The sequence below is a fragment of the Suillus bovinus genome, assembly GCF_016758785.1.
Source record: "Suillus bovinus strain UH-Sbo-P2 chromosome Unknown EDB93scaffold_8, whole genome shotgun sequence".
Lineage (NCBI taxonomy): Eukaryota > Fungi > Basidiomycota > Agaricomycetes > Boletales > Suillaceae > Suillus > Suillus bovinus.
Window position 1 is genome coordinate 231,026 of NW_024542064.1, and position 26,924 is coordinate 257,949.

General features: G+C 44.1%; 6 protein-coding genes across 6 annotated transcripts; 2 read left to right on the forward strand and 4 right to left on the reverse strand.

Moving 5' to 3' along the window:
- Positions 1–4,252: 4,252 nt before the first annotated feature.
- On the reverse strand, positions 4,253–6,694 carry EDB93DRAFT_1246971 (uncharacterized protein; the record flags this gene model as incomplete). The annotated part of the gene is made up of 10 exons (XM_041452520.1): positions 4,253–4,617; positions 4,802–4,978; positions 5,034–5,118; positions 5,167–5,376; positions 5,467–5,563; positions 5,621–5,796; positions 5,845–5,977; positions 6,027–6,234; positions 6,308–6,509; positions 6,566–6,694. The coding sequence occupies 10 exons, from the start codon at positions 6,692–6,694 to the stop codon at positions 4,253–4,255; spliced, it is 1,782 nt and encodes a 593-aa protein (XP_041311117.1).
- Positions 6,695–7,617: 923 nt separating this feature from the next.
- On the reverse strand, positions 7,618–8,419 carry EDB93DRAFT_1246972 (uncharacterized protein; the record flags this gene model as incomplete). Its single annotated transcript, XM_041452521.1, has 3 exons — positions 7,618–7,979; positions 8,025–8,099; positions 8,155–8,419. 3 exons carry the CDS (start codon positions 8,417–8,419, stop codon positions 7,618–7,620), a joined length of 702 nt encoding a protein of 233 aa, XP_041311118.1.
- A 725-nt stretch (positions 8,420–9,144) lies between these two features.
- EDB93DRAFT_1101214 (uncharacterized protein) lies at positions 9,145–9,986 on the forward strand (the record flags this gene model as incomplete). The annotated part of the gene is made up of 4 exons (XM_041447082.1): positions 9,145–9,187; positions 9,300–9,592; positions 9,650–9,883; positions 9,936–9,986. 4 exons carry the CDS (start codon positions 9,145–9,147, stop codon positions 9,984–9,986), a joined length of 621 nt encoding a protein of 206 aa, XP_041311119.1.
- A 2,071-nt stretch (positions 9,987–12,057) lies between these two features.
- Positions 12,058–12,425, forward strand: EDB93DRAFT_1101215 (uncharacterized protein; the record flags this gene model as incomplete). The annotated part of the gene is made up of 2 exons (XM_041447083.1): positions 12,058–12,189; positions 12,249–12,425. The coding sequence occupies 2 exons, from the start codon at positions 12,058–12,060 to the stop codon at positions 12,423–12,425; spliced, it is 309 nt and encodes a 102-aa protein (XP_041311120.1).
- A 1,046-nt stretch (positions 12,426–13,471) lies between these two features.
- Positions 13,472–14,295, reverse strand: EDB93DRAFT_1307406 (uncharacterized protein; the record flags this gene model as incomplete). The annotated part of the gene is made up of 2 exons (XM_041454766.1): positions 13,472–14,179; positions 14,230–14,295. Coding segments are annotated over 2 exons (774 nt in total), but the record flags the coding sequence as incomplete, so codon positions are not given.
- A 9,104-nt stretch (positions 14,296–23,399) lies between these two features.
- On the reverse strand, positions 23,400–23,714 carry EDB93DRAFT_1079184 (uncharacterized protein; the record flags this gene model as incomplete). The annotated part of the gene is made up of 1 exon (XM_041445438.1): positions 23,400–23,714. The coding sequence occupies one exon, from the start codon at positions 23,712–23,714 to the stop codon at positions 23,400–23,402; it is 315 nt and encodes a 104-aa protein (XP_041311122.1).
- Between the last annotated feature and the right edge of the window lie 3,210 nt (positions 23,715–26,924).

Below are 26,924 nucleotides of genomic sequence, written 5' to 3' on the forward strand. Positions count from 1 at the left end.
AGGCCCTCCCCAATGGCTCAGGCTTGGTCAGGCTCGGCTTAGGGCTCAGGCCTCGGCTTCATATCACAATAGTGCTACAACATGACTAATGATTGAACAAATACATCTTCGTCATCAGAATCTCGCTGCACTTCTTCATCATCCAATTCTTCGCCCAATACATCCAGTAAGTCACCCATCTGAGGCTCAGGCTGGTCCAAGTCTCCATCACCCTCAGTAACAATGGAAGGATCCTCGCGAAACAACAACCCTCATCTGATCATGCATTTGAGGCACTGAAGTGCCTCAACAATATCAGGTTTCAGACGGTTACGTCGCTTACTAATCGTGATCCCTGCAGACAAGAAAGCTCGCTCGCTTGATACAGAGGTTGCCATTATGGAAAGGAAGTCGCGGGCAAGTGATGCCCACACAGGGTAGCGTGGGGAGTTGATACCCCACCATTGAATAATGGACATCCCTCCGAGATGGTCCTTTGAGTTCAAGTATGCGTGAAAGTCATGCAACCACGGCTTCGATGGATCCGCGAAGTCAAAAAGTGAAGCCAAGGATGTGCGAGACAGAGTCGGTGGATCCTGGCTTGGTCCGTTGAGTGCATCTTCATCACCGTCGGAAAGCTCATTAAGAGGCTGTGCAAGGTCGACATCCTCGGCATCAGGACTTTGTGCAACCTGTTTTCGTCCTGTAGGAATTGTCAATGGGTTGCAGTTAGTAAAGCACATAAAACTAAAAAAAAACTTAACTTTGATGAGCCGTTTGTTGGTATGGGGGCTCACCAGCTGGATTTTGTCGTTGTCGGCCCCATCTAAGTCAGTAGGGTCCAAGATAACAGCAGCGCGATTTGTGATATGAGCTATTCTGTGGGAAAGAAGCTCTTGATCAGCTGCATTGTCCGCACTAATCACCTTTGCTGATGGCACAGCAACCCGTTTAGGACGTGGCGCAGGCGCTTCCTCAGTGTCGGAGTTGATGCATGGCACCATTGGAAAATAAGGTTAGCCGGGCGATCAGCAAAAAAGGAGGGGTGATCCTGTAGTATGGACTGAAGAAACTATGCAGTTTCTCGGATATCACTGCAGGTCATAGATACTAGATTTGGTTGGCTGAAAGCCAGGGCTCAAAGGCCCGGCCCAGGCTTGAACAAACCTGAGGCCAAGCCTTGAGCCTACATAGGCTGCACCCTAAGGCCCGGCTAGGCTTGGCCTAAGTCGGCTGGGCTGGGCCCGGCCCACGGCCTGAAGCCGGGCCTTGCACATCACTAAACTCAGTCATCGAGGCTCCCGTACGAAGTGAGAAGTCTGAAAGTGAGATTGATGTAGAGGAGGTTGAGGTCCATGCTGGACGGAATCCTTTGAAAGGACAATGGGCAATGCTACAGTTTGCTCCGTCAGTTGCTACGAATAAAAAAGGAGACCCTGTGTGGAAATGGAAGTGTAACTGGTGCGAGTAAGTTGTCAATTACATCACTGCAGGCACATTACTACGAACTCATATCCTATCCAGCACATTTCGGAACATCAGCTCGCACACCATGATGCACATCCTATGATGCTGAAACTACTAAGGCACCCCCTTCAAGTAATTTTATCTCGCACCTGCCAAAATGTTCTAGGTTGCCAACAGAACATTCCTTCGACTCGTGGTGTGCACAGAAATCAAACAGAGTGCAAGTCACCACTGGAAACTCCTGGTCCTGGTCCTCAAAGGCAGATCATGCGAAATTTCGTGCAGTGAGGAATCGAGCATCCTGCCAAGCAGCTTACTGAGAAGGACTTGGCGTGAAACTCTGGTGAAGGGTATTGTTGAAGATGACCTTCCATACTCGCTCGTTGAAAAACAAGGCATGAAGCGAACATTCACTGCTGATTCTTCCAACAGGTTATTCATTACCTTCACATCAAACTGTTTGTCGTGATATTGATAGGCTCTATGAGGGCATGAATAAAAAAATCAATGCAGTCCTTCAGGTGAGATTTATCGTGCTCGGACAGACATCAGTATAGATTAACAAATTTTGTAGTCAAACACATCACAGCTTGCCTTCTCGAGTGATATATGGACCAGCAAAAACTCAGTTTATGCTTTTCTTGGTTCCATAGTCTCCTGGATCAATGACGAGTGGGAGCTCATGGAATCTCCCCTTGAGCTTATTGCACTTGATGGAGATCACTCAGGGAAAGTATCTGGCAAGCTACTGTTCAAGGTGCTGAAGCACCGAAAACTGACTAGCAAGATCAGTGGGTTCATGGTCAGCTTCACGGAGATTTGTCACTCATCTCTCAATAGTTGCACATGCTACAGACAACACAGCGAGTAACATGACAATGAACGAGGCACTGACAAAACAGATTGCTGACGAAGGCTCCCACTTGCATCGTGCGAATATGCAAATTGGCTGTGCAGCTCATGTCATCAATCTCGTTGTGCAGTATGTAGCGTGATATTCACCTTTCACAAGACTGATGAAGTATAATACTGGCAGGGCAATATTGCACGGGCTTCACACTGCTCCAAACCCTGATGAGGAAGACCTCTATGAGAGTGCTCGACAGTTCCCGCTTACATACTCACCTGATGATGACCCCGAAGTCCAGCAAGAAATGGAAGAGATGCAAAAAGAGGCAAAGAAAAATGATGGGGATGACAAAATGAACCAAGGTGATGAATTGGATGCTTATGTTTCCAGTGATGATGAAGGTGCTCTGACCATGAGTAAGAGTGCCAAAAAAGTGAAGAAGAATCAATATCTCACTGCAGTTGAAAAGGTAGGTGTATTTTGCTATCCGAGTCAGTTCTGATGCCGCTTTCAGCTTCATGCAATTGTAGTTGACATTCTCGCTTCAGAGGTTTGTCGGAAACGGATGCGCCGACTTATCTGTCAACTATGTGATGCACGTTACAAGGGGCTTGTTCCCATTCGCAGCATGCCCATTCGGTGGAACACGACACTTGCAGAAATTGACCGAGCTATGAAGCTTAAGCCAGTACATAGTTTTGCAATCAACTCACTTGACCAGGGCAGCTTACATCATTCAGGCAATCAACCAATGGGTTGATCAACTCGATGCATGTCTCATTGGGAAAAAGAAGTGCGCCGCAATCCGCAAGAAGAAGAAATTATATTTGAGCGTCAGTGACTGGGAATTCCTCAAACGCCTTTCCTCAATTCTCGTTGTGTGTTTTTATTTTTTATTTTTCGCTCATTCATAACTCACAGTACTCATTCCAGCTGTTTTACACTTCAACACTCAACCTCTCATGCAAACACGTCCCTACCATATGTTACACACTCCCGCTGTACAAGCAGCTTGAGTTGCACATGGACACTTATTGCCGTCAAGCCTCAGAGGAAACTGATGTTCACGGACTCGAAGATGCACTCGTGGCTGGCCTCAACAAACTTCGGATTCACATGGAGAAGGCTCTAGTATCTGATTACCCTTTGTTGGGTGCTGGTGAGTGTTTTTTTTTTTCACATCAGAAGTGTAATCATATTGCTGTTTCTAGTTCTACATCCGAGAATGAGAGTTTCATATTTCGAGGACGAGAGCTTGTGGTCAAACACCAATCTCGCGGCTCGCGTGCGAATTCTTCTCAATCATATGTACCAGGTATACTCAGAGGATAGCATGGACAGTTCCCCCATCATTCCCACTACTACTGTTGACCCCATCTCGCCCGTCAAACATTCTGCTTTCAAGTCAGCAGTCAAGATGCACATGCAGAAAGCTGGCCCTACTAGTGCATCTCAGAAAGAAGTTGACATTTACCTCAGTGGCCTTTATCCATGCACAACGGAACAGGAAGATAATCCTCTAATCTGGTGGAAGGTTTGTATTTTTCAGTTATTTATTCTTGATCCGCTGATTGTGTTCCACTTAGCAACACGAGACGATGTTTCCTGTGCTGTCCCGCATTGCCCGCGACATTCTCGTGATCCCTGCCATTAGCGTCTCCGTCGAACATTTGTTCTCAAGCAGCAAACATACACTCTCCAATAGCCGGTTGTCTCTGAGCGCAGAGTCTGTGTTGATCACTATTATCGCGAAGGAATGGTTAAAACGTGATTTTGGGAATGGTGTAAATTTTCTTGAGGGTGTGAACATCCATTAAATACAATTAAATATGGTTACATTACCATTACATTTCAATACAATACCTATATGATTAAATACTCTTGCTCGCTGGCCCGTAATATTATGAATACATTATATTATGCTCCTCAGAGTATTATAATCATAATTGGACAGCACTACCGAGTGTGCAGTTCCAAGTCGAGAAATGATGGCTTGACCATCCACATTCCATTTCCAGGATTGGGCTCGTCAGAGATCAGCTTAAACCAGTGTACCAGAGCGCATGGAAAAGTCTCCAAATCATGGCCATAATGAAAGGAAAAGAAACATAACACATGGGCAACCTCCATACCATGTATTCCATCCTCACTTCGGGTGTTCACAAATACGGTGTCATAGTGTCCTGGCCCTCCGCGCCACAAAGGGACAGAACGAATATGTTCACGTCGCATTCCCCCAATACCACTTGGATCACTTGGCCCAAAGAAAGTAGCTGCTGCCAAGCCAAAAACCTCGATGCGGCCTTCAAATCGGGCAAGCACTGAGTGGGACGGTATCAGATGTATGATCATTGTCTGTGAGGAGTTGATCATAGAGAAAAAGGCAGACCAGTTGAGGCAAGTTTGGTATGTTGAGTTCTTCAGCCAGTGCATGAATGGTGTGTGGTCATTTGTGTTCTTTTGTTGGGTCAGATAATGATATATGTAAAAGAAAAGACAACACACAAGGTATGCGTGCCAGTTTCACATCACAATGCGCTCGGGCTCCCTCTACTGCACCATCGTCTTCCTTGTCACTTTCATCTGCCTCACCCCTCTTGCCTGCTTCCTCACTCCTCTCGTCTGCTTCACCACCATTGTCCGCCTTGCCATTGTCCTGCAATGGGTGTTGTGGGCCGATATCTAGTATACAAGTTTTTATTTAGTATGAATTATTATACAAAAGAATCATACACACCAGGATGTGGACCTAACATTCCACGTGCTATGAAGTCGGTATGTGCAGCAGCGAGTTTATCAAGGCGCTGGTTTGTAAGCAACATCTGTCTGAGTGCGTTGAATGTGCTCAATCGTCACCATGGTTCTTTCACAGCCTTGATGTGTTTTGACTCTGTAATGGATGAACACACACCGTTCGGCACACCAAACATGCAGATAAGTGTACCATAGTGCACCAGGGAATGCTGACGCGGTAATGAGAATCTGTCAAAAGGAACACCGGTCTCTTGAAAAATCTTGTGATAATGATGAAACCAGTCCGCTTCCTCGATTTCCTTAAGTGTGTCCTCTGTAATAATATCCTGTCATACGAGGTAGCAAAATTCAAGGAAGGCACGAAAACACCAGACAACATCATCGGGCACGTGTCCCTCAATTGCAGGTAGATATACCTTCATCAAGGCCTTTGAATCGTTACCAGTCCACTGAGTAAAACCACGGCCTTGAGGAAACTGGCGAAGGCCTGCGAATGATGGCGCTGCAGCGATTCTGGAGGAACAAATCTGTGAATCAGTAAGGGTCACCAGAGAGATATTATGAGCATACCTTCTATCTATGTCATCAATCACCACCTTGGTGCAAGTCTTCCCATGTATGCATTCCAAGTACTTCTCAACCCAGGTGACAAGGTGGTCTTTGAAGGTACCTTTGATAAGTTGATGCAGGATATTGGGGGACAGAAGTTCATGGATGTTGGTGCGTGGATAGTCATTTGTAAATGGCTACTGTTGTTAGAAAGCTTGAAGCAATTAAAATGAAACGAGGCTTACCACGACGTCAGCATCAACACCCCACTGACACCACAGAGTATTGAAGTCAACATTATCACAAAGGACATCTGTGACTACTCGAGCACAAAGTTGGGCATCTTTGCCATCTAGATCTGTTGGAAAAGCAAGACATCTTGAGAATACATTAGATTTAGACAAGTTCACGCAAAAAGATTACTTACTTAGCACACCAATTTGACACAATACAAGAAAGTACGACCTGTTCTGGATAATCCGCGATGTATGGTCCCAAGCCATAGATGACACGTCGAAAGTGACCATCCCCAAAGCGCACGACCTCTGGAACAGTCATGAAGGTCTTGAAAGAGCGCAGTATTTGTGAGAGAGATGAATGAAGCAATTGTTTCTTAAATTTTCGAAAATGCGCATCTTCGGAATATTTTTTACAGCTGTAGAATCTTTGTAGTACAGCAGGCGCCATAAAAATAAAATTATTACATACTTTTTGGTATGGCTAAAAAGCCAACGACAGCAACAGCATTATGATGAGCACACCAAACACTATTGTGTACATTGCCAATTGAGGCATAGAGGGGATGATAGTTGTTTTGCCCAGTTGCAACTGAGACCGTTGTCTTGTCGCTTCCGAGAAGAATGGGCACAAAGGTCGAGCCATGTGTTGCTGGATCTTTGGCTATTTCATCCTGAGATTAATTAGATTAGCTTCATGTCAAGTGTTGAGACATAGTAAAGAACTTACAGCTTGATTCCATGCCCAGTCTCCTGACATCACATTGTGCCACTGCCATTTTGCATCATCTCCCTCTCCCTTCCACTCATGATAAGGCATGTACTCCATTTCATCCTTGAAGTCTGGATTTACAAGCATGTTGTGGACCACGGCATGTGTTACAAGAACATCTAGACACTTGGGCCCCTACCATTTTTCTCCTAATCCTCCTCGTATCAGCCCTCGCATCATACCCTTACCCCGACCTTACCCTTGTCATCCTTGTCATCCTCGCATTCCCTTTCGCTCTCTATCTGTCGCTTCAGCAGAGCCAGTACATCTGGCCGGATCCTTTCACTGACGAAGCATACCCATGCTCCGTTCCACCACCTGACTGATCCTGTGGACAGTCCCCTTGCCCTTACCGTCCGGACGGTAACCTATGATATGATGCACGATGCATCCCCTTTGCCCTTTTCCCTCTCTTAATCTCTGACTCAGTGCGCAGTCGCACATGCAACTTATAGATAGCTCCGCAGCTGCACGATCGTGCCCCTGCGCGTTTCACTTCTTATTTCGACCTTTGACTCATTTTCTTATCCAGCACGTTCTGCCTCGCCCGTGTCTCAACGCGAACGTGCTTTCCTTTTATGGTTATGCCCTTTACCAATTGCTTCTCTTGGTAGTACAAGTTATCACCCACTAATACTTCTCCTGTCCTCTATATAAACTCGCTACCATGTACTATATTCCCTAACTTGAATCTACTTGGTTCTTGACCTCCTACTCTCACCAGAGTGATCCTTTCTGCCTAGCCAGCAGTCTATATTCTATCTTCTTATCTGCTCATCGCAGATAAGTCCTTAGTCTCGATCTTTACTCATCGACTTTGTCGACGAGCAAAGCCCCTGTTAACTAGTCGGACTTCCATCCTTCTAATTAACGACGATCTTACGATTAACCTTCGGGTGTCATAAGCCTTGGCAGATACAGCTTATCGTCTAGCATCCGCTTGACGTAAGCTACCCGATTTGGACATAGGCGTCAAATCTTACTTGCCGAAGCCTCGCCAAGTAAGACCCCTAACCTTGGGCTAGCCCAAGGACATCCTTGACCGTTGACGACACACGCTCTGTTTGAGCGTCGCCAACAGATACTATCCAAGTCGTAACAGCATGGGGATCTCGAAACCATGCAGTGTAAGGAGTATCCATCCATGGGGTGTGAGTCTCAGAATCATTAGGATCTGAGCCTTCCCCATTGAACTTCATTGTGAAGCTCTCCCATGCCACTTTTCCAAGGGGTATCACATTGATGGTTGAATACAAGTCTTTGTGATTGGCGAATGGTGGGATGTCTCCGTGATGCACAAGGGTTCTTCCCCATAGGTACATAAGCTTGTCGATATCACCGCCGGACATTTGATTTCGAGTATATAAAAATTCTGTGGTTTTGAACTCTGTGCAATTGCGCAATGGCGTCTAGTCACCATGCTCTCTTGTCGTGAATGGAGGTGGTGGAGTATCTGGGTCAAGGAACTGACCATGTTTGTCACAGATTTTTCCTGTATCAATAGAAAAATAAGAAATATGTCAGTGATAGAATAGTCAGATGCACACCGTTGAGCTCCAAGTGACAATCTCGGTAGGTCTCTTTAGGATTTAGGACTGGAGTTGGTGGAATATTTGAATTGTCAGCCTTGATGTCCCAATCTCCAGCCTTGATGTCTGCCTCACCAGCCTCAAGGTTGAATTCTCCCACCTCAAGGCCTGATTCTTCTGCCTCAAGACCTTCATCTTGTGCCTTGAGGTTCAGTTCTCCAGCCCAAACAGAATGTTCCTGGGCTCTTGGTTCATTTGGGATGTCGAAAGAATAGTTGTGCATGGCGTGTCGATGTTGTGTGAGTCTGGATCTGTTTTTGAAAGAATGCACACAACCAGCATGAGGACAAGAAATTATATTAGCCTGAAATATTTTGCGTGAATGAAGACTTCTTCAAGACTGGCAACGAGGGTGTGCATTTGACATTGTGATAAAATGAGTTAATCATGAAATTATCATGAGGAATTGAGTTGTAATAGTAGTATGTAGCGAAAACAAAATGTACACGTAAAATAACCTTCAACAACTCTAAGCTTCAGTGAGTCGACCTTGCTGTCAAGTCCTCACATCCACCTTGTTTGAGTCTTGCTGGTCATGGTTCACACACGTCCGACCAATGCATTGAAGAGGCCTGCTCAGGTGGTTCTTGATGCCAAACAGAAGAGGCGCACTACAGCCCAACTCAAAGAGGATAAGGCACGCGCTTAGAAGGAGTGAGACAAACAAGATGAGAAGGCAAGACAAGCCATTACTCAAGTGGCTGCTGCTCAGCAGAAAGCTGCTATCCAGCAGAAGGACACCATCTTGACAAAGAAGCCATGACCATGCCCAGTTGGGAAAAGTGCTACGACTACAGGATCTTCCTCTCATGCTCAGGCTGTTGCAGATGATGATGACGACAATGAAGATAATGACTCTCAAGTTCTTGGACGGAGAAAACATATCCAGAGGACTGATCATCGTGATGCTGTTAATGCAGTCCAAATTGCAATGCAGCCATCCAATCCATGTGCATCAGATGTCACTGGGAATGGAAACAAGCTGATGTGGGTGCTTTTCTCTTGACTGCTCATTATGTTTTTACTAACTGAAATGACATTATTCTATTGGAATCTACTCCATGAATTTACTAGTGACATTGAAAAAATATCTGCAGTTTCAGGTTGGGCTCAACGAGTCAATACAAAGCTTGAGTCTGGATTCAAGGTGCCATTGCACTTAGAAAGTGCCTCCTCTCTTTCTCGTCCAACAGGATTAGCACTCTCTCAAGTCACTCATGCAACAACCAATGCAACCACTACTGATACAGCTCCTCCTGTGACACCTGAGGGCTCCATGTTTGACGATGATGTTGAAGCTGAAGAACGCACACCAGATGAAGCTGAAGGACCTGAGCGCTTGGTAGCATATACCCTTGCAAACATGGGTAAAACAGCACACAAACAGAAATTGATGGTAGCTAAGTTTTTGCATAGTTTCAAATTTCTTAAATACTGATATTTATTTACTAAGGACATGATTGAAGTCCAAGATATTCCCCAACCTCTAGCTCCACCAGTTCCTTCGCAGTTGAGACTCCTTCAATATAGATTGGTCAGCACCTGTCCCCATACTACCCAATCTGAACCAAAGGACATCACTGAGGGCCAGGAAGATGCTGCTGTATTTGTAGATGATGATGATGATGATGATGATTCTAGTGCTGCCATGAGGAACATGGGTGGGAATAAGCAAGTCACTGCATCAGTAAGTCACATCAACTTATGTAAGACTTCACTGATACAAATTCATATTCAAGACCAGCGTGGAAATCGTGGATAACACTCCTCCATCCAAGTGTATCAAATGAGAGGTAGAAGGTGAGGTGGCAGTTGGAGAGCCCTTGAAGGCAAAATACAAGAACAGTGACCTTCCTCCTGGTTGCTTGGATGGAAATTTATGGCGCGGAGTTTTCATCCCTACAGTAGCACATGTAGCAGGTGGCAAGAATGTCCACCCTTGGTTGATTGAGGATGACACACTCATCCCGATTCTCACAAAGGCGTTGTCTTAATAACCGAGGGTCTTATATAAAGTCGTGTAAATGTAATGACACCACAATTACACTTTGGATAAGACTGCTTGCCAGTCCTCGATTAACACGGTCTACGACTTTTCCTATTTCATGGTAGATAATGTGTGAGTTCTTGGGAGGCTCGCTAAACTAATCTTTTTATAAAGATCAACCTAGCCGGAGCTTTACTTTTCTTTATTGAAACTCAAATCTCTTGTCTAGGAATAAGCTTCTAGGCACGTAATTCAGTTTCTGGGACGTATTTGCCTAGGAAATCCCCTTCTAGGCTCTGGACTTGGATACTGGAACTAGTGAGACGTGGTCTCAAATATACGAAATATGACCAAGATCGCTTGGTCTATGGGTACTGGAACTATGAGACAACGGTCTCAAATATACGATATATGTTCAAGATTGCTTGAACAAATGGGACTATAACTTGACCAAGATCGCTTGGTCTATGGGACTACTAGTGAGACGTGGTCTCAACAATATGATAGATGACTAAGATTGCTTAGTCAAAGGGCACAGAGCAATGAGACAAAGGGGTCTCAAAGACAATATATATGACCAAGAACGCTTGGTCTATGGCACTAATAAGTTTCTAAGGTAAGAAACTTATAATCTCAAGGGAATTCTTTTCCCTGCACTTGTCTCACTTCAAAGGGACTAACTTTGCAAGTGAAATATCTGAGAGGCAGATTGCTACAAATGGGAGATCATATTTTTTTGGGGGGAGAATGGGCTCTCCTTATATACATTTTGTGTGGGAAAGTAACCTAGGTTCACAAACAATAAAAAATAAGGAGGACCAATCAAAATATTGGGTCAAACCCAATAAAAGAATAAAATACAAGTGAAAGATGGAGCTATGACATCATTGTGGAGCAAAAGATTCCAGAACCTTCCATGAGTGAGTCAGAGTGAGTCATTGTGGAGCAGAATATTCTAGAAGGAAATGACATCATGAATGATGTCATTGTAGAGTAGAATAATCTAGAGCTTGATGACATAATATCTTTCAACAGAATACCTGCAGGAGTATCTGTGGAGTCTTATGACATCATAATGACATCATACCCTATGGGTACAATTTTATGAAGTGTCAGGTGAGTCAAAGCATCCTAATGAAAAAGTAAAGTAAAGAAACACTAGAGAAAAGTAGGTAGCAAAAATAAGACAGTCAGCAGGAATTGAAACACAGTCAAAAAAAATAATGCAGTTGGCAGGAATTGAAACACGGTCTTTTTGGATAGGTTTTTTATAGGCTTTGTACTTTTCTCTATGGTTTTCTCTAGCCAAAGTGAATAAGCCAAAGGCAAGGCTATACCTTAACCTTCATTTCCCTTCTCACATCAACTAGGTCTAAATGTGATTCCCATCTCACATTAGACTTTTTCCATCAAAACGTATTCAGATCATGAAACTTGGGGAAAACTGGAAATATGAACCATGGTTTGAAACCAAGGTATGGGTTGACTAGTCTGAGGACTAAGCTAACAGACTTTGTCTTTTGAGGGTCACCTAGTATTCATGTCCATGCATGATTCCCACATCATGCAGGATAGCGTGGAACATCATTTATGCAGACAATCCATCACTGAAGAACTACAAGATCATCCCTGGTGGTGTCGTCTATCATGTGGTACATTGACAGTATCTTTAATTTACAGGCCAACACTTACTTGATAAATGGTAGGCTAAACAACACCTCAGTGAATGGCATGGAGGGTTCGGATCTGCTGCTGTCATGATCATTACGAGTCTCATGGCTTCTGATTCTACTTATGAAACTGACCAAGAGTGTGTTGACTTTTTTGACATTACCTCATGCTAACACAGTTCTATAATTTAGGCATGGACGGGGATGTGGCAGTCTACGTTTGTGTTGCAGACATTTGCTGCACATCTCAACTATACCCGAGGCCAGGTGGAAGTTCCAGCACTTGACAGTGAAAACGACATCATGCGGGCATCACTTGCTTTGTCAGCAGGGGCAGTAACTATCCTACATTTACTATGTTCCACTTTTTCTTACTCATCTTAAATTTTTGACAGGTAAAACACACTCTGTACCTCCTTTCTGTAGGAGCAATGGGTTTCACTATTACAATGGCTACTGGGAAGGGAAAGAAGAAGGCTTCTAACTTATGCAAGGGTAAGGCATCGGCTGTCAATGGAGACATCTGGGAAGCAGTTATTGGGGAGAATGAGAGCTTTTCTGAGCCGCTTTGAGGTTACAATACATGCATGTTCTTGCAAGTGATTAAGAATGTCCCCTCTACAGCCATGCAGGGCATTGTTCAGCAAGCATAGCAATACATGAAGGCTTCCTCTCATGGAGGACAGTCCAAGGGAGCTGACGAGCCTGTGGAGGAAGTGATTGATGAGGAATATGTCAATTTACTTGCCTTCTGCTAAAGGCAAGTTCACTTCACTGCATGCATTGACCATTGACATTCACTCATTATCCTGATTTCCAGATCGCTGTTTACTGGATGTTCACTGGTGCACTTGCGTTTCTCACCCATTTGGTTGCATTCTTACAAGCTTACGATGATTTGATATCATTGCTGTGTGCTTTTGTGCTATTTTCTCCCATCTTGTTGATCATCTCAGTTGAGCCTGTTTGTTTCATTGCTACCGCACTTTTCATTCTGCTTGGCATGTTTTTGACTTGGTCCTGACTTCATACTTACTCATGTCTTGTTATGCACTTATGAAGCTGGACGATTTTGACATTTGTTTTGCAAAGCATGTTAAGACAAATTTAAGCTCAAAGATAAGAAAATGGATCTAATTTTTTTAAGTGCAGTGTTCTTACTGGTTCTGGACTTTAATTGGACTTTTTCACACTTTCGGCAACTCTGACCTCATTTAAGGGAACATTAAGTAATATGCAGTTTTCCTGATGTTGGCATGGCCATGCAATATCATCGAGATTTGCAGTACTTCCGGTCTGCAAGTCAGGTCTCCCAAACAACCATCTCATTACTAAACAATATTTCATATTGCATTATAGTCTTATTCCTCTGCATACAATGTTATTCACATTTCCTCTCAACGAGCGACTGCACAGTCGAAGGCAATGACATTATCTCAAGACACAGTCAGTCCCACTTTCCTTCGCTTTCTTGGTTCTCCATGAGATTTTGTTACCTGTCATTTCCGAGGTGCTGATGTCTGTTGCCTGACATTGTCGCTGTCACTGAAATCTGGCCCGCGCTAAGCTGACTGTTAATGAGGACCATTCCCAAAGTAAGAAAGCATGTCACCTCAAGTTCATTTTCATCATAATCGGGATCTCCTTCACCACGATCCTCGTGGTTACAATGGAATGAAAGCCTGGCATATGGGTCCCAACCATCTTGATGATTCCCAGCATCTAGGCCCCACTGATGGTTTCCTGCGGAGCCTGACTGAGCTGAATTTTCGAACAGGCACTGTTCGAAGGCCAACAGACATTCCAGGTCAACATCTGTGTGGGTCACATCTGTGCTTCTGCTGGTCTGCTCCAAAAGGGTCATCCATGCAGCTTTTAGAATGAATTCTTCCTGCATGTCTGTGGTGCCTTCTCTGGGGTAGTCAGGATCTGCCTCCAATATGCTGTGCTTGTTGTATGTGAGCATGATGCTGAGTGCATGAGCAAATGCTGCACAGCCTAAGCATTGCACCACAGTCTCTTGTGTGTCTTTGATGTTATTGAATATCCAATGAGCTACCTGTGCTTGCTGAACCATGGTCAGATCACCACAATACTTGACAGTGTAACCCCCAGTCAGCGACACTTTTATTCCCTGCTGCTGTAGGTGACGTCTGACAGGCAAATGTTGGATATCTTCGAGGCAAGGAAGGCTGATGAGGAACTGTATCATAGATTTGTGTGGTGTGAGTATAGTATCCATTTCGGGGGGATAAGGCACATTGTGGAAAGCATAGATTATATCTTCACCGATAGGAATATCATGTGCATGTGTCCACTGACCAAACTACTCTCGTTTGTCAGTATGCAAATGCAGCTTTAACACAAGCAACTTACCTGAATCGCACACCTCCTAGCTCTGTCTTGCCATAACTCATCGACCAGATCTGTTGTTTGAACAACAACCTGTGGGTCCAAAGGTCTATCTGCAGGAAACCTACATCTGTGCCACCATTGCACTTTCCATGCATTTGTCTTGCTGTGAAATTGAATGAGTCTGACAGGATACCAAAATTTGTCATGGTGAGCAAGTGCTCCTTTTCCTGCACTGTGGTTGTGTCAACAGTGCATGCAAGACAATGGCTGCAATGTGTGCTTACAGCAATCATTTAGCCAAAGGGACCTTTGAAGCCTTTTCATGACAACTCCTGGGCTCAGTCAGTCAAAGGTATGATACACTAAGTCATTCAAAACTAACTGACGGTTTTGTGGCTATCCTTGTGATGCTGGAGTTCGCCATGGCACAAGCTCATCAATATTACAGTGGCTGTACACGAACCTCTCTCGTGAACAAAGACTGCTAGCTCAGCCATTACGCTGACATGCGATGTGTGACCAGTTATCGCATTCGTCACATTTGATCATTCCCTCCTCGAGCTGCATATCATATCTGTTCCCGGTCATTCCACATTGACATGCCACGGAATATTCTGATTCTTGACTCAATGACAGAGGCGGGATGTCCAAAGTGTGTTGGGATTGATCTTCTGTACGAATGGCAGGTGGTGATTCCTTGGGATGCTCTAAGTTGTTTGCAGGGGTATGAGTCTCTTCAGGCTCTGGGTCACTGTCACTAAAGAGTGTTCCTTTTTGCTGTCTTGGCCGTGGTTTGGCCTGAGTGGGAGGCCAACACTTTCATTAGCATATGTAGTAGTACAATCATCACTGAAAAAATAGAGTGCATACTGGTGGTTCAGAAAATAAGCCTGATTCCTTGTCGTCCAATTGAGCTGTCCAGCTTTTATCATAGTAATCTACTGATTTGGTCTTCAAAGGATTGCATAGCCACTTTTGCTCTTCAGGCAGAAGTTCTTGAAATCCAGGATGGGATAGCAAGACCTTTGGGTTGCCCATGAATTCTCTTGCAGCTGCTTCCGAGACATCACCATGAGCATAGTGAACTGAAAATAGGGGAGCTCACAGTAGGTCGCTTTTGCTGGCATGTGAGAGACAAGGGTTAGCAGTGTGTTGTGTAAGCAGTTAACACCCTTATTAGTAACCATACCACACATGGCTCATGGCTTGCTACATCAGCAATACTTAGAGTCCTATATATTTTTCATGATCATTAAAGCACTCTTTCAACCTGCACAGACACTCGAGGACCTTGCACAAGAGCTTAACATGGATACACATTGCATACTAGCCATACAACAGGCTTGCTACCTCAATTCACACCCCCTGTTCTTAAATACGGCAGTCTACATCTTGCATGGGAATGGGCACAGAGTCCAGCTGACCACCACTGCTTCGTCTCGCCAGATGTGTTCTGATGATTCTGTGAATTAGTACTAGTGACTCAGATGCCCTCAGGCTCACCTCATGCTGATCTTTTTTACCAAACAAGATTTTGTAGTTTGCCTTTGTGCTGATTTCTGCAATGAGTTTCCACACATGCAAGTGCTCATTCTCGTTCCACAGAATGTCGGGTAGATTGTGTGTCTTCGTCGATCTAGCCATGCAAGAGTATAAGGTAGAGTACAGTAGTGCACTCCGACCAGCCAGAAATGGTAAGTTTGATTTAGTTTCTATTTATTTGGCTGTATATGTGAAAATATCGTTTTATTACAGATGCAAAAGCAAAAGCAAAAGTGACCTACTGTGAGATCCGAGCCCCTTCAGTGACAAAGTCCGTATTATACGGGACAGCAGACTATGGGCTGATGTTATATATATCCCCGATGTTGACGGATGGGCCGGGAGGGATATTATTTCCGATGGAGACAGGTGGGCCCATCTATGCTGATATTATATATATCCTCAAAGATGTCAGGTGGGCCGATGTAATGGTTTATTGTATAGATGGGTGGGCCAACGTACAGGAATTATTTTGTACATGGGTGGGCTGAGGGAGCAGTGGAATATGTATTATATAGATGGGTGGGCCAATGTAAGGGTTTATTGTATAGACGGGTGGGCCAACATACTGGAATTATTTTGTAGACAGATGGGCCAAGAGAGTGGTGGAATATTCATTATATAGATGGGTGGGCCGATGGAGGGGGATGTTATATAGACAGGTTGGCTGATGGAGGGGGATGTTATATAGATGGGTGGGCCGAGGTAGTGAGATATCTGTCTGACATTCACAGATCACTGAGTCCCAGATGCCCAAAAACCGAATCCCATTGTGCAACATCCATTCCAGACACCCAAACACCCCAAGCTCAAGACTAGAAACTGGAAACTTGTGAAAATGTGTGAAATTTCTATTTCCTGACACCAAACACATGAACACCTGAACACCCAAAGCCTGAAGCTTGAAAGTCCATTTATCAAATTACCGAGTGCTGAGTGCTGATAAACCTGAAGCCTGAGACCCAAAATCCGAGGCCCAGAACCCAAAAACATGTATGCAAAATGTCCATTTTTCATTCATTGCACAAATCACTGAGTGTCAAGTGCCAAAATCCGAAACTCAAGACCCAGTACACAAATCACCAAGTACCGAGTGCTGAGGGCCGAACCCCAAAGTCCGAGGCCCAAAACCCGATGTTCAAAACCCGAAAACATGTATATAACATATCCATTTTTCAGTCATTGCACAAATCACTGAGTGTCGAGTGCCAAAACCCAAAACTTGAAACCCGGTATGCAACATGCCCGTTTTTCATTTACATTAAACAAATCATCAAATGCCAAGTGCCGAGGCCCAAAGCCCGATGTCCGAAGCCCCAAACCCAAAGCCCAAAACCTGAAAATATGTATACAACATATCCATATTTCCCTCACTGCACCAATCACCGAGTGTCGAGTACCAAAACCCGAAACTCACAGCACGGTACAAAAATCACCAAGTGCCAAGGCCCAAACCCCGATGTCTGAAGCCCAAAACCCGAAGCCTGAAACCCGAAAATATGTATCCAACATATCCATATTTCCCTCACTGCACCAATCACCAAGTGTCAAGTACCAAAACCCAAAACTTGACACCCGGTACACAAATCACCAAGTGCCGTGTGCCAAGGCCTGAGCCCCGATGTCCAAAGCCCAAAACCTGAAGCATGAAACCCGAAAATATGTATCCAACATATACATATTTCCCTCACTGCACCAATCACCAAGTGTCAATTACCGAAACACAAAACTCGACACCCAGTACACAAATCACCAAGTGCCGTGTGCTGAGGCCCGAGCCCTGATGTCCAAAGCCCAAAACCCAAAGCATGAAACCCGAAAATATGTATATAACATATCAATATTTCACTCATTGCACAAATCACTGAGTGTTGAGTGCCAAAACCCGAAACTCAACACCTGGTACACAAATCACCAAGTGTTGAGTGCCAAGTGGCAAGGCCCAAAACCCGATGTCCAAAGCCCAAAACCTAAATCCTGAAACCCAAAAATATGTATATAACATATCAATATTTCACTCATTGCACAGTGTCGAGTGCCAAAACCCGAAACTTGAGACCTAGTACACAAATCACCAAGTGTTGAGTACTATTCAGCGACAAGAAACAGCTATTGGGTGAGATACCAGTCAGCAGAGGCTTGTATTGCATCAAAGGGCTGAAACAGCCCTTTGCAGGAGTAGTGAACACGAAGGAGACTCTCACCATGCACAAAATCCATACCTGACTGGGCCACATAGCTCCCAACACTATTGCACAGATGTTACGCGATGGTGTGATCACTGGAATGATGCTTGATCCGTCTGAAGCGACTATGGACAGCCGTGAATCCTGTGAGCATGCCAAAGCAACATGCTGTAGAAAGCTGATTTCCGCTGGGCTCAGCAGAAATCGTACTACCTAGACAACAAATATTTAGGTAGATCTTAGCACGACCTATGCTGCTATACTTGCAAAGCAAGTGCGTTCAATCCTAAAGGGATTGTTAATTGGTATTAGTTTTAAAAATGTGTCAGTAATGCAAATAACAAAATGTCTGATGGTGCAAAACGATGTCCGAAGGTACTTATCCAATGTCCGAAGCCAAAGTGTGATGTCTGAGATTTCGGACTTTTGAATTTCACGATAATAGGTCGGAAACTTTATAACAAGTGTCGGGTTGCGAGCGGTATGCGCGAGTATAACGAGTGACAGAGTATGACGGTGAATGAATGGTAATATTTCGCAATGCAACTAAGAACTACGAGAATATTCTGGGTGATCCGCAGAGTCGGGAAACAGCTCCTAACTACTGGATGATGATTGCTATGGGTCACTACAGAGTATTTAAGTAAGTACATAGAAATTCGGAAAACTACAGGCGAAGATAGTAGCAATATATTTCAGGTCCGATGTCCTATGTAATAAGACACGAGGTGCTGTGGACATGTAATAACGCAGTACAAATGTCAGAAAATGTGCACAAAAATAACTATGCACCTAGTGAGGCTAGTTCGGATGGACAGGACACGGGATGGACAAGTGCACACGAAGTGCGATCGGCCGATGCGATGTCCAAAGGTCCGATGCGCCGGATCCAATACGGAGTGGCTCGGACATGTGCGCATATGTTTCGGGTGTTGGCACAAGTATGGAAATACGTGGTTTTGAGCCCAACACCGCAACCATCGCTACAACACAAACCTATCGGAAACATTAGGGACCCCACAAGACATGAGAACTTCGGAGATGAAGTACATAGTGACCTCTGGAGACCCTTCCCAGTAAAAACCCCTGGCCACAGAGAGTATTTTGTGTTATTTACAGATGATCACACGTGATTCACTCACCTGTATTTGCTTTGGACAAAGGACAAAATGTTTGAGGCATACAAAAAGTATGAAGCTTGGTCAAACACACAGTTCAACACCAAGATAAAGTGCCTTCGCTCCAATCGTGGTTGGGAGTACACCAGCGAGGAGTTCACACATCATCTGAAGAAGAATGGAACAGAACGTAAGCTTACCGTGCACGATACGCCAGAACACAATGGCATAGCAGAATGCCTCAATCGAACTGTTGTTGAACAGACCTGCACATTACTACATGCCAGCGGACTACCCAAGTTTCTATTGGGGGAGGCGATCATGCATGTCACATGGCTGAAGAACTGGATGGCAACTTGTATGCTGGAGAACAAAACACCCTATGAGCTACTGTACAGGAAGCAGCCCAACATGGAAAACTTACCTGTCTGGGGGAGTCGTGTTAAGGTGCACACACCAAACAGCTCAAAGTTAGATATGTGTGCCATGGAAGGACAATGGGTTGGTTTTGATCTGGAAAGTAATGGGTATAGAGTATATCTACCAGATGCTAGGTGCATTGCAGTCAAGTGTAGCATCACATTTGATATGGCAGAGGTAATGGTAGGGACCTGACAAGGGGGCAAACCACACAGCACGAGGCTATGATGTCAGTTCAACCCCGAAAATGCAGGTCAGCAACACCGTACAAAACTCTGATGTTAGTCCATCACATACTGGTCAAGCACCATCCCAAGCCCTGCACCCATATCCTCCCACTGACCACCTGGGCCCACATTTTGAAAGCAGTGTGCCACCACACCATTCCAGTCGAGTGTGGGTTGAGTCAACATACTTCAAAAGCCTGCATGATGGTGCAGGCACCACAGATGGATGAAGCAATGACTTACCTCGTGGAATGCAGCCTGTCCCAGAAGAATCTAATCTAGCGGCCAAGCTCGGGATGGAGGGGAGAATGGAGAGATTGATGAGGACAATGAAGAGATTTTTGCAATGGTTGCCAGCATAGAGGAAGTCAAACAGTCAGATCTGACAATGTTGGAAGAAGCTACAAGAAGAAACAATCAATCAAAATGGGAAGAAGCAGTAAACAAGGAACTTACCGTGCTGAAAGATGCTGGTACATGGTCCATTGTCGAAAAGCCAGAAGGAGTGAATGTTGTGGGATGCAAGTGGGTATTTCGCATCAAGAGGAATACAGACAAAGAAATCAATAAGTATAAGGCCCAATTAGTCGCAAAAGGCTACTCACAAGTGTATGATGTTGACTATTATGATACTTATGTGCCAGTCATGTGCCTCGCTTCTCTTTGGACCATCATGGCAATTGCCGCATGCAACAATTGGGACATTGATGTATTCAACTTCCATAGCGCATTTCTCAACGGAAAACTTGACCCCGACAAAATTATTTTCATGCAACTTCCTCCTGGACTCCACATTGATTCTCAATTTAGAAACCCCATCACACACCTCCATGTCATGCTTTATGGCTCCAAGCAGGGAGCTCTCAAATGGTATCAACAGTTATGTCGCCTCCTTGCAGACTTAGGACTAACACACGCAGAATCGGATTGGGGAGTATTTTACCAACACATTGGCCCCGACATTCTCATTCTCACAGCTCACGTCAACGACTGCACAATCACCGGAAGCAATCGCAAACTCATCACTGAGTTCAAGCAGCAAGCAGTTGCATGCTACAAGCTTACAGACCTCGGGCCAGTCGCATCGCTCCTTGGGATAAAGGTGATGCATGACCATGTCACGCACACTATCTCATTCTCGCACGAAACATATGTTGATGCCATCCTTATGAAGTACAGCTTCATGGGTATGAAACCCAGTTCAATCCCCATGGATCCCAACATCACCCTCTCACATTCGCAATCCCCATTGACTCCACACAAATCATCACAGATGAAGAACATACCATATTGTGAAGCAGTAGGCTCCATGATGCACCTCACTGTGGGCACGCGCCCAGATATCACCTTCTCTGTTTTGACAGTCGCACAATTTGGTGCGAATCCCGGATTAGTGCACAGGGAGGCCGTAACATGAATCTATAAGTATATAATTGGCACAAAATCTTTAGCACTTACCTTTGGAGGCTCTAAGAATGGCCTAGAAGGGTATACAGATGCTGACAGTGTGTCCCAAGAGCATCATCACGCGATATCAGGGTATGCATTCCTAATTGATGGTGGGGTGGTGTCATGAAGCTTGAAGAAGCAGGAACTCATTACTCTCTCCACCACAGAAGCCAAATATGTTGCAGCCACACATGCTGCTAAGGAGGGAATCTGGTTGTGCTGCTTTGTCGGTGAAATATTCTGTCAACTAGTCCACCTCATCACCCTCCATTGCGACAACCAGTCGGCTATCGCACTAGCTGAGTCTGGGGTGTTTCATGCCCAGACAAAACATATAGACATTAGGTATCATTTCATCTCATTCTCTGTTGAAAAAGGCTTGATTTTATTAGTTTATTGTCCTACAGACACTATGACCGCAGATACTCTTACCAAACCCCTTCCTAGTCTCAAAGCCAAGCACTTCGCCTCCGCCCTTGGACTTCACTCAGTTTGAGGGGGAGTGTTGAATATCAAATGTTCATTGTCATCCTTCAGTACCGCTCACTTATCTAAGTAGTAGAAATTCTCATTCGTTCATTTACCTACTGCTTTCCTCAGTTGACTCCGCTAGTCACTGAGATGTTGTTGCTGCATGGAACTGGCTTCAGCATTCTCAGACAAAGAGATGCGTAGCTCAAATGACTTGTATAAGTGCCAGAGGGGTGATGTGTGATGCATACCATGGAATCAGGGCGCAAATTCTGTGTGAAAGTTGGGTAGAACGGTGAGAAACATAAGCTCCAATGAGAAGTCAAGCCAACATGAGTTCTTATCCCAATGATAACCTGGGCGAGAGTGCACCACATCACTGGGGTGTTTAACCAGCTCATGTGATGTATCTGGAGGTCAGCCATCATTCTTCTTCTGTTTCATTTGTACAGCACGTACTCGACTGGGTTTTGTAGTGCCTAAATTGAATTTTGTCTTCTTCCAGCATTGAGCTTGCCCATAGTGTGTCTTGACACCAGCTAAGATTGCTCAATCACTTAGACATAGTATAGTCTAAGAAGATGTATACTGACCAAGCTGTGCAGCAGCTAATTTCTCATAGCCAAGTGCAAATGCTAAGAGAAACATTAAGCCATTGAGAAGCCTATGATTTTTCCCAGCTGCACAATAGAGCTTCCAATGCATTGCCTCCTGAGCATTTGTAGTCAAGGGCAATCCTGTCCATACTGATGGATCCATGTCCAAAAAGGCTGAAATAGCATCTTGGCATGTTGATCTCGCATCCACCACTGTAGCCAATCACAATTGTGAGTATATGTTGAACACTGTCATCTGGCCTAGCAGGTGGTACACACATTAGCAAAAAGCTTGTCCCTGATTTCAATGCCTGTAGGTCAGCTTCATGAGCCATTGTCCAAAAAAGAAAGACAAAGTGTAGCTAGTAATGCCCCTCCGTGGCTCCATTTGCATAGGTCATTAATCCAGGGACCCATCATTTGAGTTCAGGCGAGAACATCAAGCTGAAGATGAGGAGCTTTTTGTGATCCATCCAGTAGCCATGTGCCACATCAGATATGATTCCGTTAACAGCCTCTTCATCACTGTAGTCTTTGATGAGTGATGCAGCCATGTACATCAGTAAATTTTCACATTCCTTAACTTCCCTTTTCATTACTTATTTTCCCATGCAAGAGCAGAAAAGTTTCGAACAAGAACCATAATGCCTCCTTGTTGCAAGCTGCCACAAGCTCAAAAGCAGATCCCTTCCTCTTGTTTTTGGCTTTTGCGCACTTTTGGCACTTCCTTAACACTTATTTGGGAATAAACTGTATTACAATTGTTGATTACCCCATTGTTTGCACTTGTTTTGCACTTAATTCACACTTGTTTGAAGGTAAAAACAACTGCATTTCAGATGGACAAAGTGATTAAGGAGCATGGACATCAAAAAGGAGAGTAAGCAAGAAAAAAGTACTGGCAAGTAGATTAAATAAGGGTATAAGGAGCTGAAAAGAAGACATTGAAATCATAACAGTAGATAGTATAATGACAATAGTAGCCAGGGAAGTGACAAGACAGCAATGAGACGGCAATGAGACAACAATGAGACAACAATGAGACAATGACGAGACAACAACAAGATGGTAAGTGAATATTAACAAGGATATAAGTGACCAAGGGATCAGTCTACTGCCACTGGTACTGCCAAAGTTCATTGTTAGTTGTGAGATGCAGTATGCAAATGAAAGCTACCACCTCTAGCAAATAAGTGCTCGCTCATCGTCAGTTTCTTCATTCACATCCATCTGTGAGCCATGCTTCTTCATGGCAAGGCTCTGCACAAACTCTGAGTTTTGAAGGATGACCAAGTGTGGCAAGCGGTTGATAGACACCATGTAGGCTCTGGTGTGCGCACCCCAATTGCTGTCCGAAAATGCTAGAGGGACACTGCTCTCCTTGCCCATGGATGGATTAATATCCAGGGGGGTCTTGTTGCCTCGGCCATTGCCAGTAGTGTCAATGTCACATAGGAACATGTGATTATCAGCAAAAAGTTTGATGGCACATTCCATCTGAAGCACGAGTTAGCTTTATGAAAAGAGAGGATATAAAATACATGCCACTGCCATAGCAAGAGCAAGAGCACCCTTTGAATGCCCCGGTGTCTTAATAACCGAGGGTCTTATATAAAGTCGTGTAAATGTAATGACACCACAATTACACTTCGGATAAGACTTCTTGCCAGTCCTCTATTAACACGGTCTACGATTTTTCCTATTTCATGGTAGATAATGTGTGAGTTCTTGGGAGGCTCGCTAAACTAATCTTTTTATAAAGATCAACCTAGCCGGAGCTTTACTTTTCTTTATTGAAACTCAAATCTCTTGTCTAGGAATAAGCTTCTAGGCACGTAATTCAGTTTCTGGGACGTATTTGCCTAGGAAATCCCCTTCTAGGCTCTGGACTTGGATACTGGAACTAGTGAGACGTGGTCTCAAATATACGAAATATGACCAAGATCGCTTGGTCTATGGGTACTGGAACTATGAGACAACGGTCTCAAATATACGATATATGTTCAAGATTGCTTGAACAAATGGGACTGGAACTTGACCAAGATCGCTTGGTCTATGGGACAACTAGTGAGATGTGGTCTCAACAATATGATAGATGACTAAGATCGCTTAGTCAAAGGGCACAGAGCAATGAGATGAAGGGGTCTCAAAGACAATATATGTGACCAAGAACACTTGGTCTATAGCACTAAATAAGTTTCTAAGGTAAGAAACTTATAATCTCAAGGGAATTCTTTTCCCTGCACTTGTCTCACTTCAAAGGGACTAACTTTGCAAGTGAAATATCTGATAGGCAGATTGCTACAAATGGGAGATCATATTTTTTGGGGGGGAGAATGGGCTCTCCTTATATACATTTTGTGTGGGAAAGTAACCTAGGTTCACAAACAATAAAAAATAAGGAGGACCAATCAAAATATTGGGTCAAACCCAATAAAAGAATAAAATACAAGTGAAAGATGGAGCTATGACATCATTGTGGAGCAGAACATTCTGGAATGTGGAGTAATGACATCATAATGACATCAAGAGTGACATCATTGTAGAGCAAAAGATTCCAGAACCTTCCATGAGTGAGTCATTGTGGAGCAGAATATTCTAGAAGGAAATGACATCATGGATGATGTCATTGTGGAGTAGAATAATCTAGAGCTTGATGACATAATATCTTTCAACAGAATACCTGCAGGAGTATCTGTGGAGTCTTATGACATCATAATGACATCATACCCTATGGGTACAATTTTATGAAGTGTCAGGTGAGTCAAAGCATCCTAATGGAAAAGTAAAGTAAAGAAACACTAGAGAAAAGTAGGTAGCAAAAATAAGACAGTTGGCAGGAATTGAAATACAGTCAAAAAAATAATGCAGTTGGCAGGAATTGAAATGCAGTCAAAATAATAATGCAGTTGGCAGGAATTGAAACACAGTCTTTTTGGATAGGTTTTTTATAGGCTTTGTACTTTTCTCTATGGTTTTCTCTAGCCAAAGTGAATAAGCCAAAGGCAAGGCTATACCTTAACCTTCATTTCTCTTCTCACATCAACTAGGTCTAAATGTGATTCCCATCTCACATTAGACTTTTTCCATCAAAACGTATTCAGATCGTGAAACTTGGGGAAAACTTGAAATATGGACCATGGTTTGAAACCAAGGTATGGGTTGACTAGTCTGAGGACTAAGCTAACAGACTTTGTCTTTTGAGGGTCACCTAGTATTCATGTCCATGCATGATTCCCACATCATGCAGGACACTGGCACTGTGTCATTCATTCTTGGTAGGTTGACAGCACCGGATGTGGCATACTTGTGCTGCACAAGGACCGGTAAAATGAGGTCAGATTGAAATGGCTTAGACATCCTGCCATCCTCTATAAGGTCCCCATACAAGAAGGCAAGCTTTTCAACCAAGGCCGATGTAAAGAGTAGATCTGGTCTGGGCTCCACTGAATGTGAGTCCCTAGTCCTGAGGGATGCGAGTATGCTTCGTCCCAAGAGACAACCTAAGAACTACCTTGATAATGCAAGGGAAGTCTTATACAGTTAGAGAGTAGACAAGATATTGGAAGAAAACCTCTTTAATGCTCGTCCGTAGTTCCGAGACTACTCCCGAAGTACCGAGAAACTTGTCCAATGTGACCGAAGGTCGTCCGAGGCTGCGAAAGTGTTGTCCGAAGTAGCGCGATGCCTTCTGAGGCTTGCAAAAGCTGTCCGAAGGTCTATATATGTTGGTGTGTCAATGTGTCAGTATGTCGGTGTGTCGAATAACAGTATAAGACTTTGCACAATGTCCAAAGTCCGGAACAATGCTAATCTATCGGGGCTTGAGAATAAATGAAGTGCGAATTTGGCAGCGGTTTAGCCAGACAATTGTTCTGAATGAACTAGGATAAATTGCGCAGTTTACAATTATACCGAGGTGACTCTACTAATTACTACTTGAAGTACAGGAAGTGAAGTGCCCTATCAGTAGCCAGTGAGCGAGATTATATCCTACTTCCGTGAGAGGCCAGAATCCGTAGGTGAAACTAGTAGCGAGATAAGCAAGTCCGAACCTATGTAATAAGCCGCGAGGCGTGCAAGAATACAAGTATACATGTAATAAGCCGCAATGCGTGCTGCTTATACGTATTCCGAGGCTCCCGACAGGATGCCGATGGGATTGTTATCCATGTAGCACTAAGACGTAGTCAACATATAGTTAGAATAAAGGAAAACGCACCAGCGAAGTCAAAAGGACGAGGATAGGACATGGTATGGTAACTTGCGAGGTTCGGACAGGTCTCGGAACACGAGAACTGCCTGCAGAAGGTTCGGACAAGTGCGCGCGGCCTTCGGAAGGTCAAGGGAGGTTGGGGAATGGTATGAACATAGGTATTGGATTGCCTGGTTTCGAGCCCAGCGCCGCGGCCATCGTTACACCGATGCAAAATATTTGCAGTCCCGGTGTCATGCATGGTATGTGATTCATACCATGACTGATACAACAAAAGAGTGATAGAGTATCTTACCTTCTATCACTCAGATCATTTTCCCTGATTCATTTCCTTCTATTTTGTTTTACACAATTCAGACTGATTATCCTTGTGTTGTCTGTTTTATTTTATTTAGTTCTGTTTCTCTCTATTTGTTTCTCTCTGACTGTTTGGCTATCAGATTTGTTTGTTAGCACCTCATGTGACTGGTAAATAATCTGATTTGTAACAA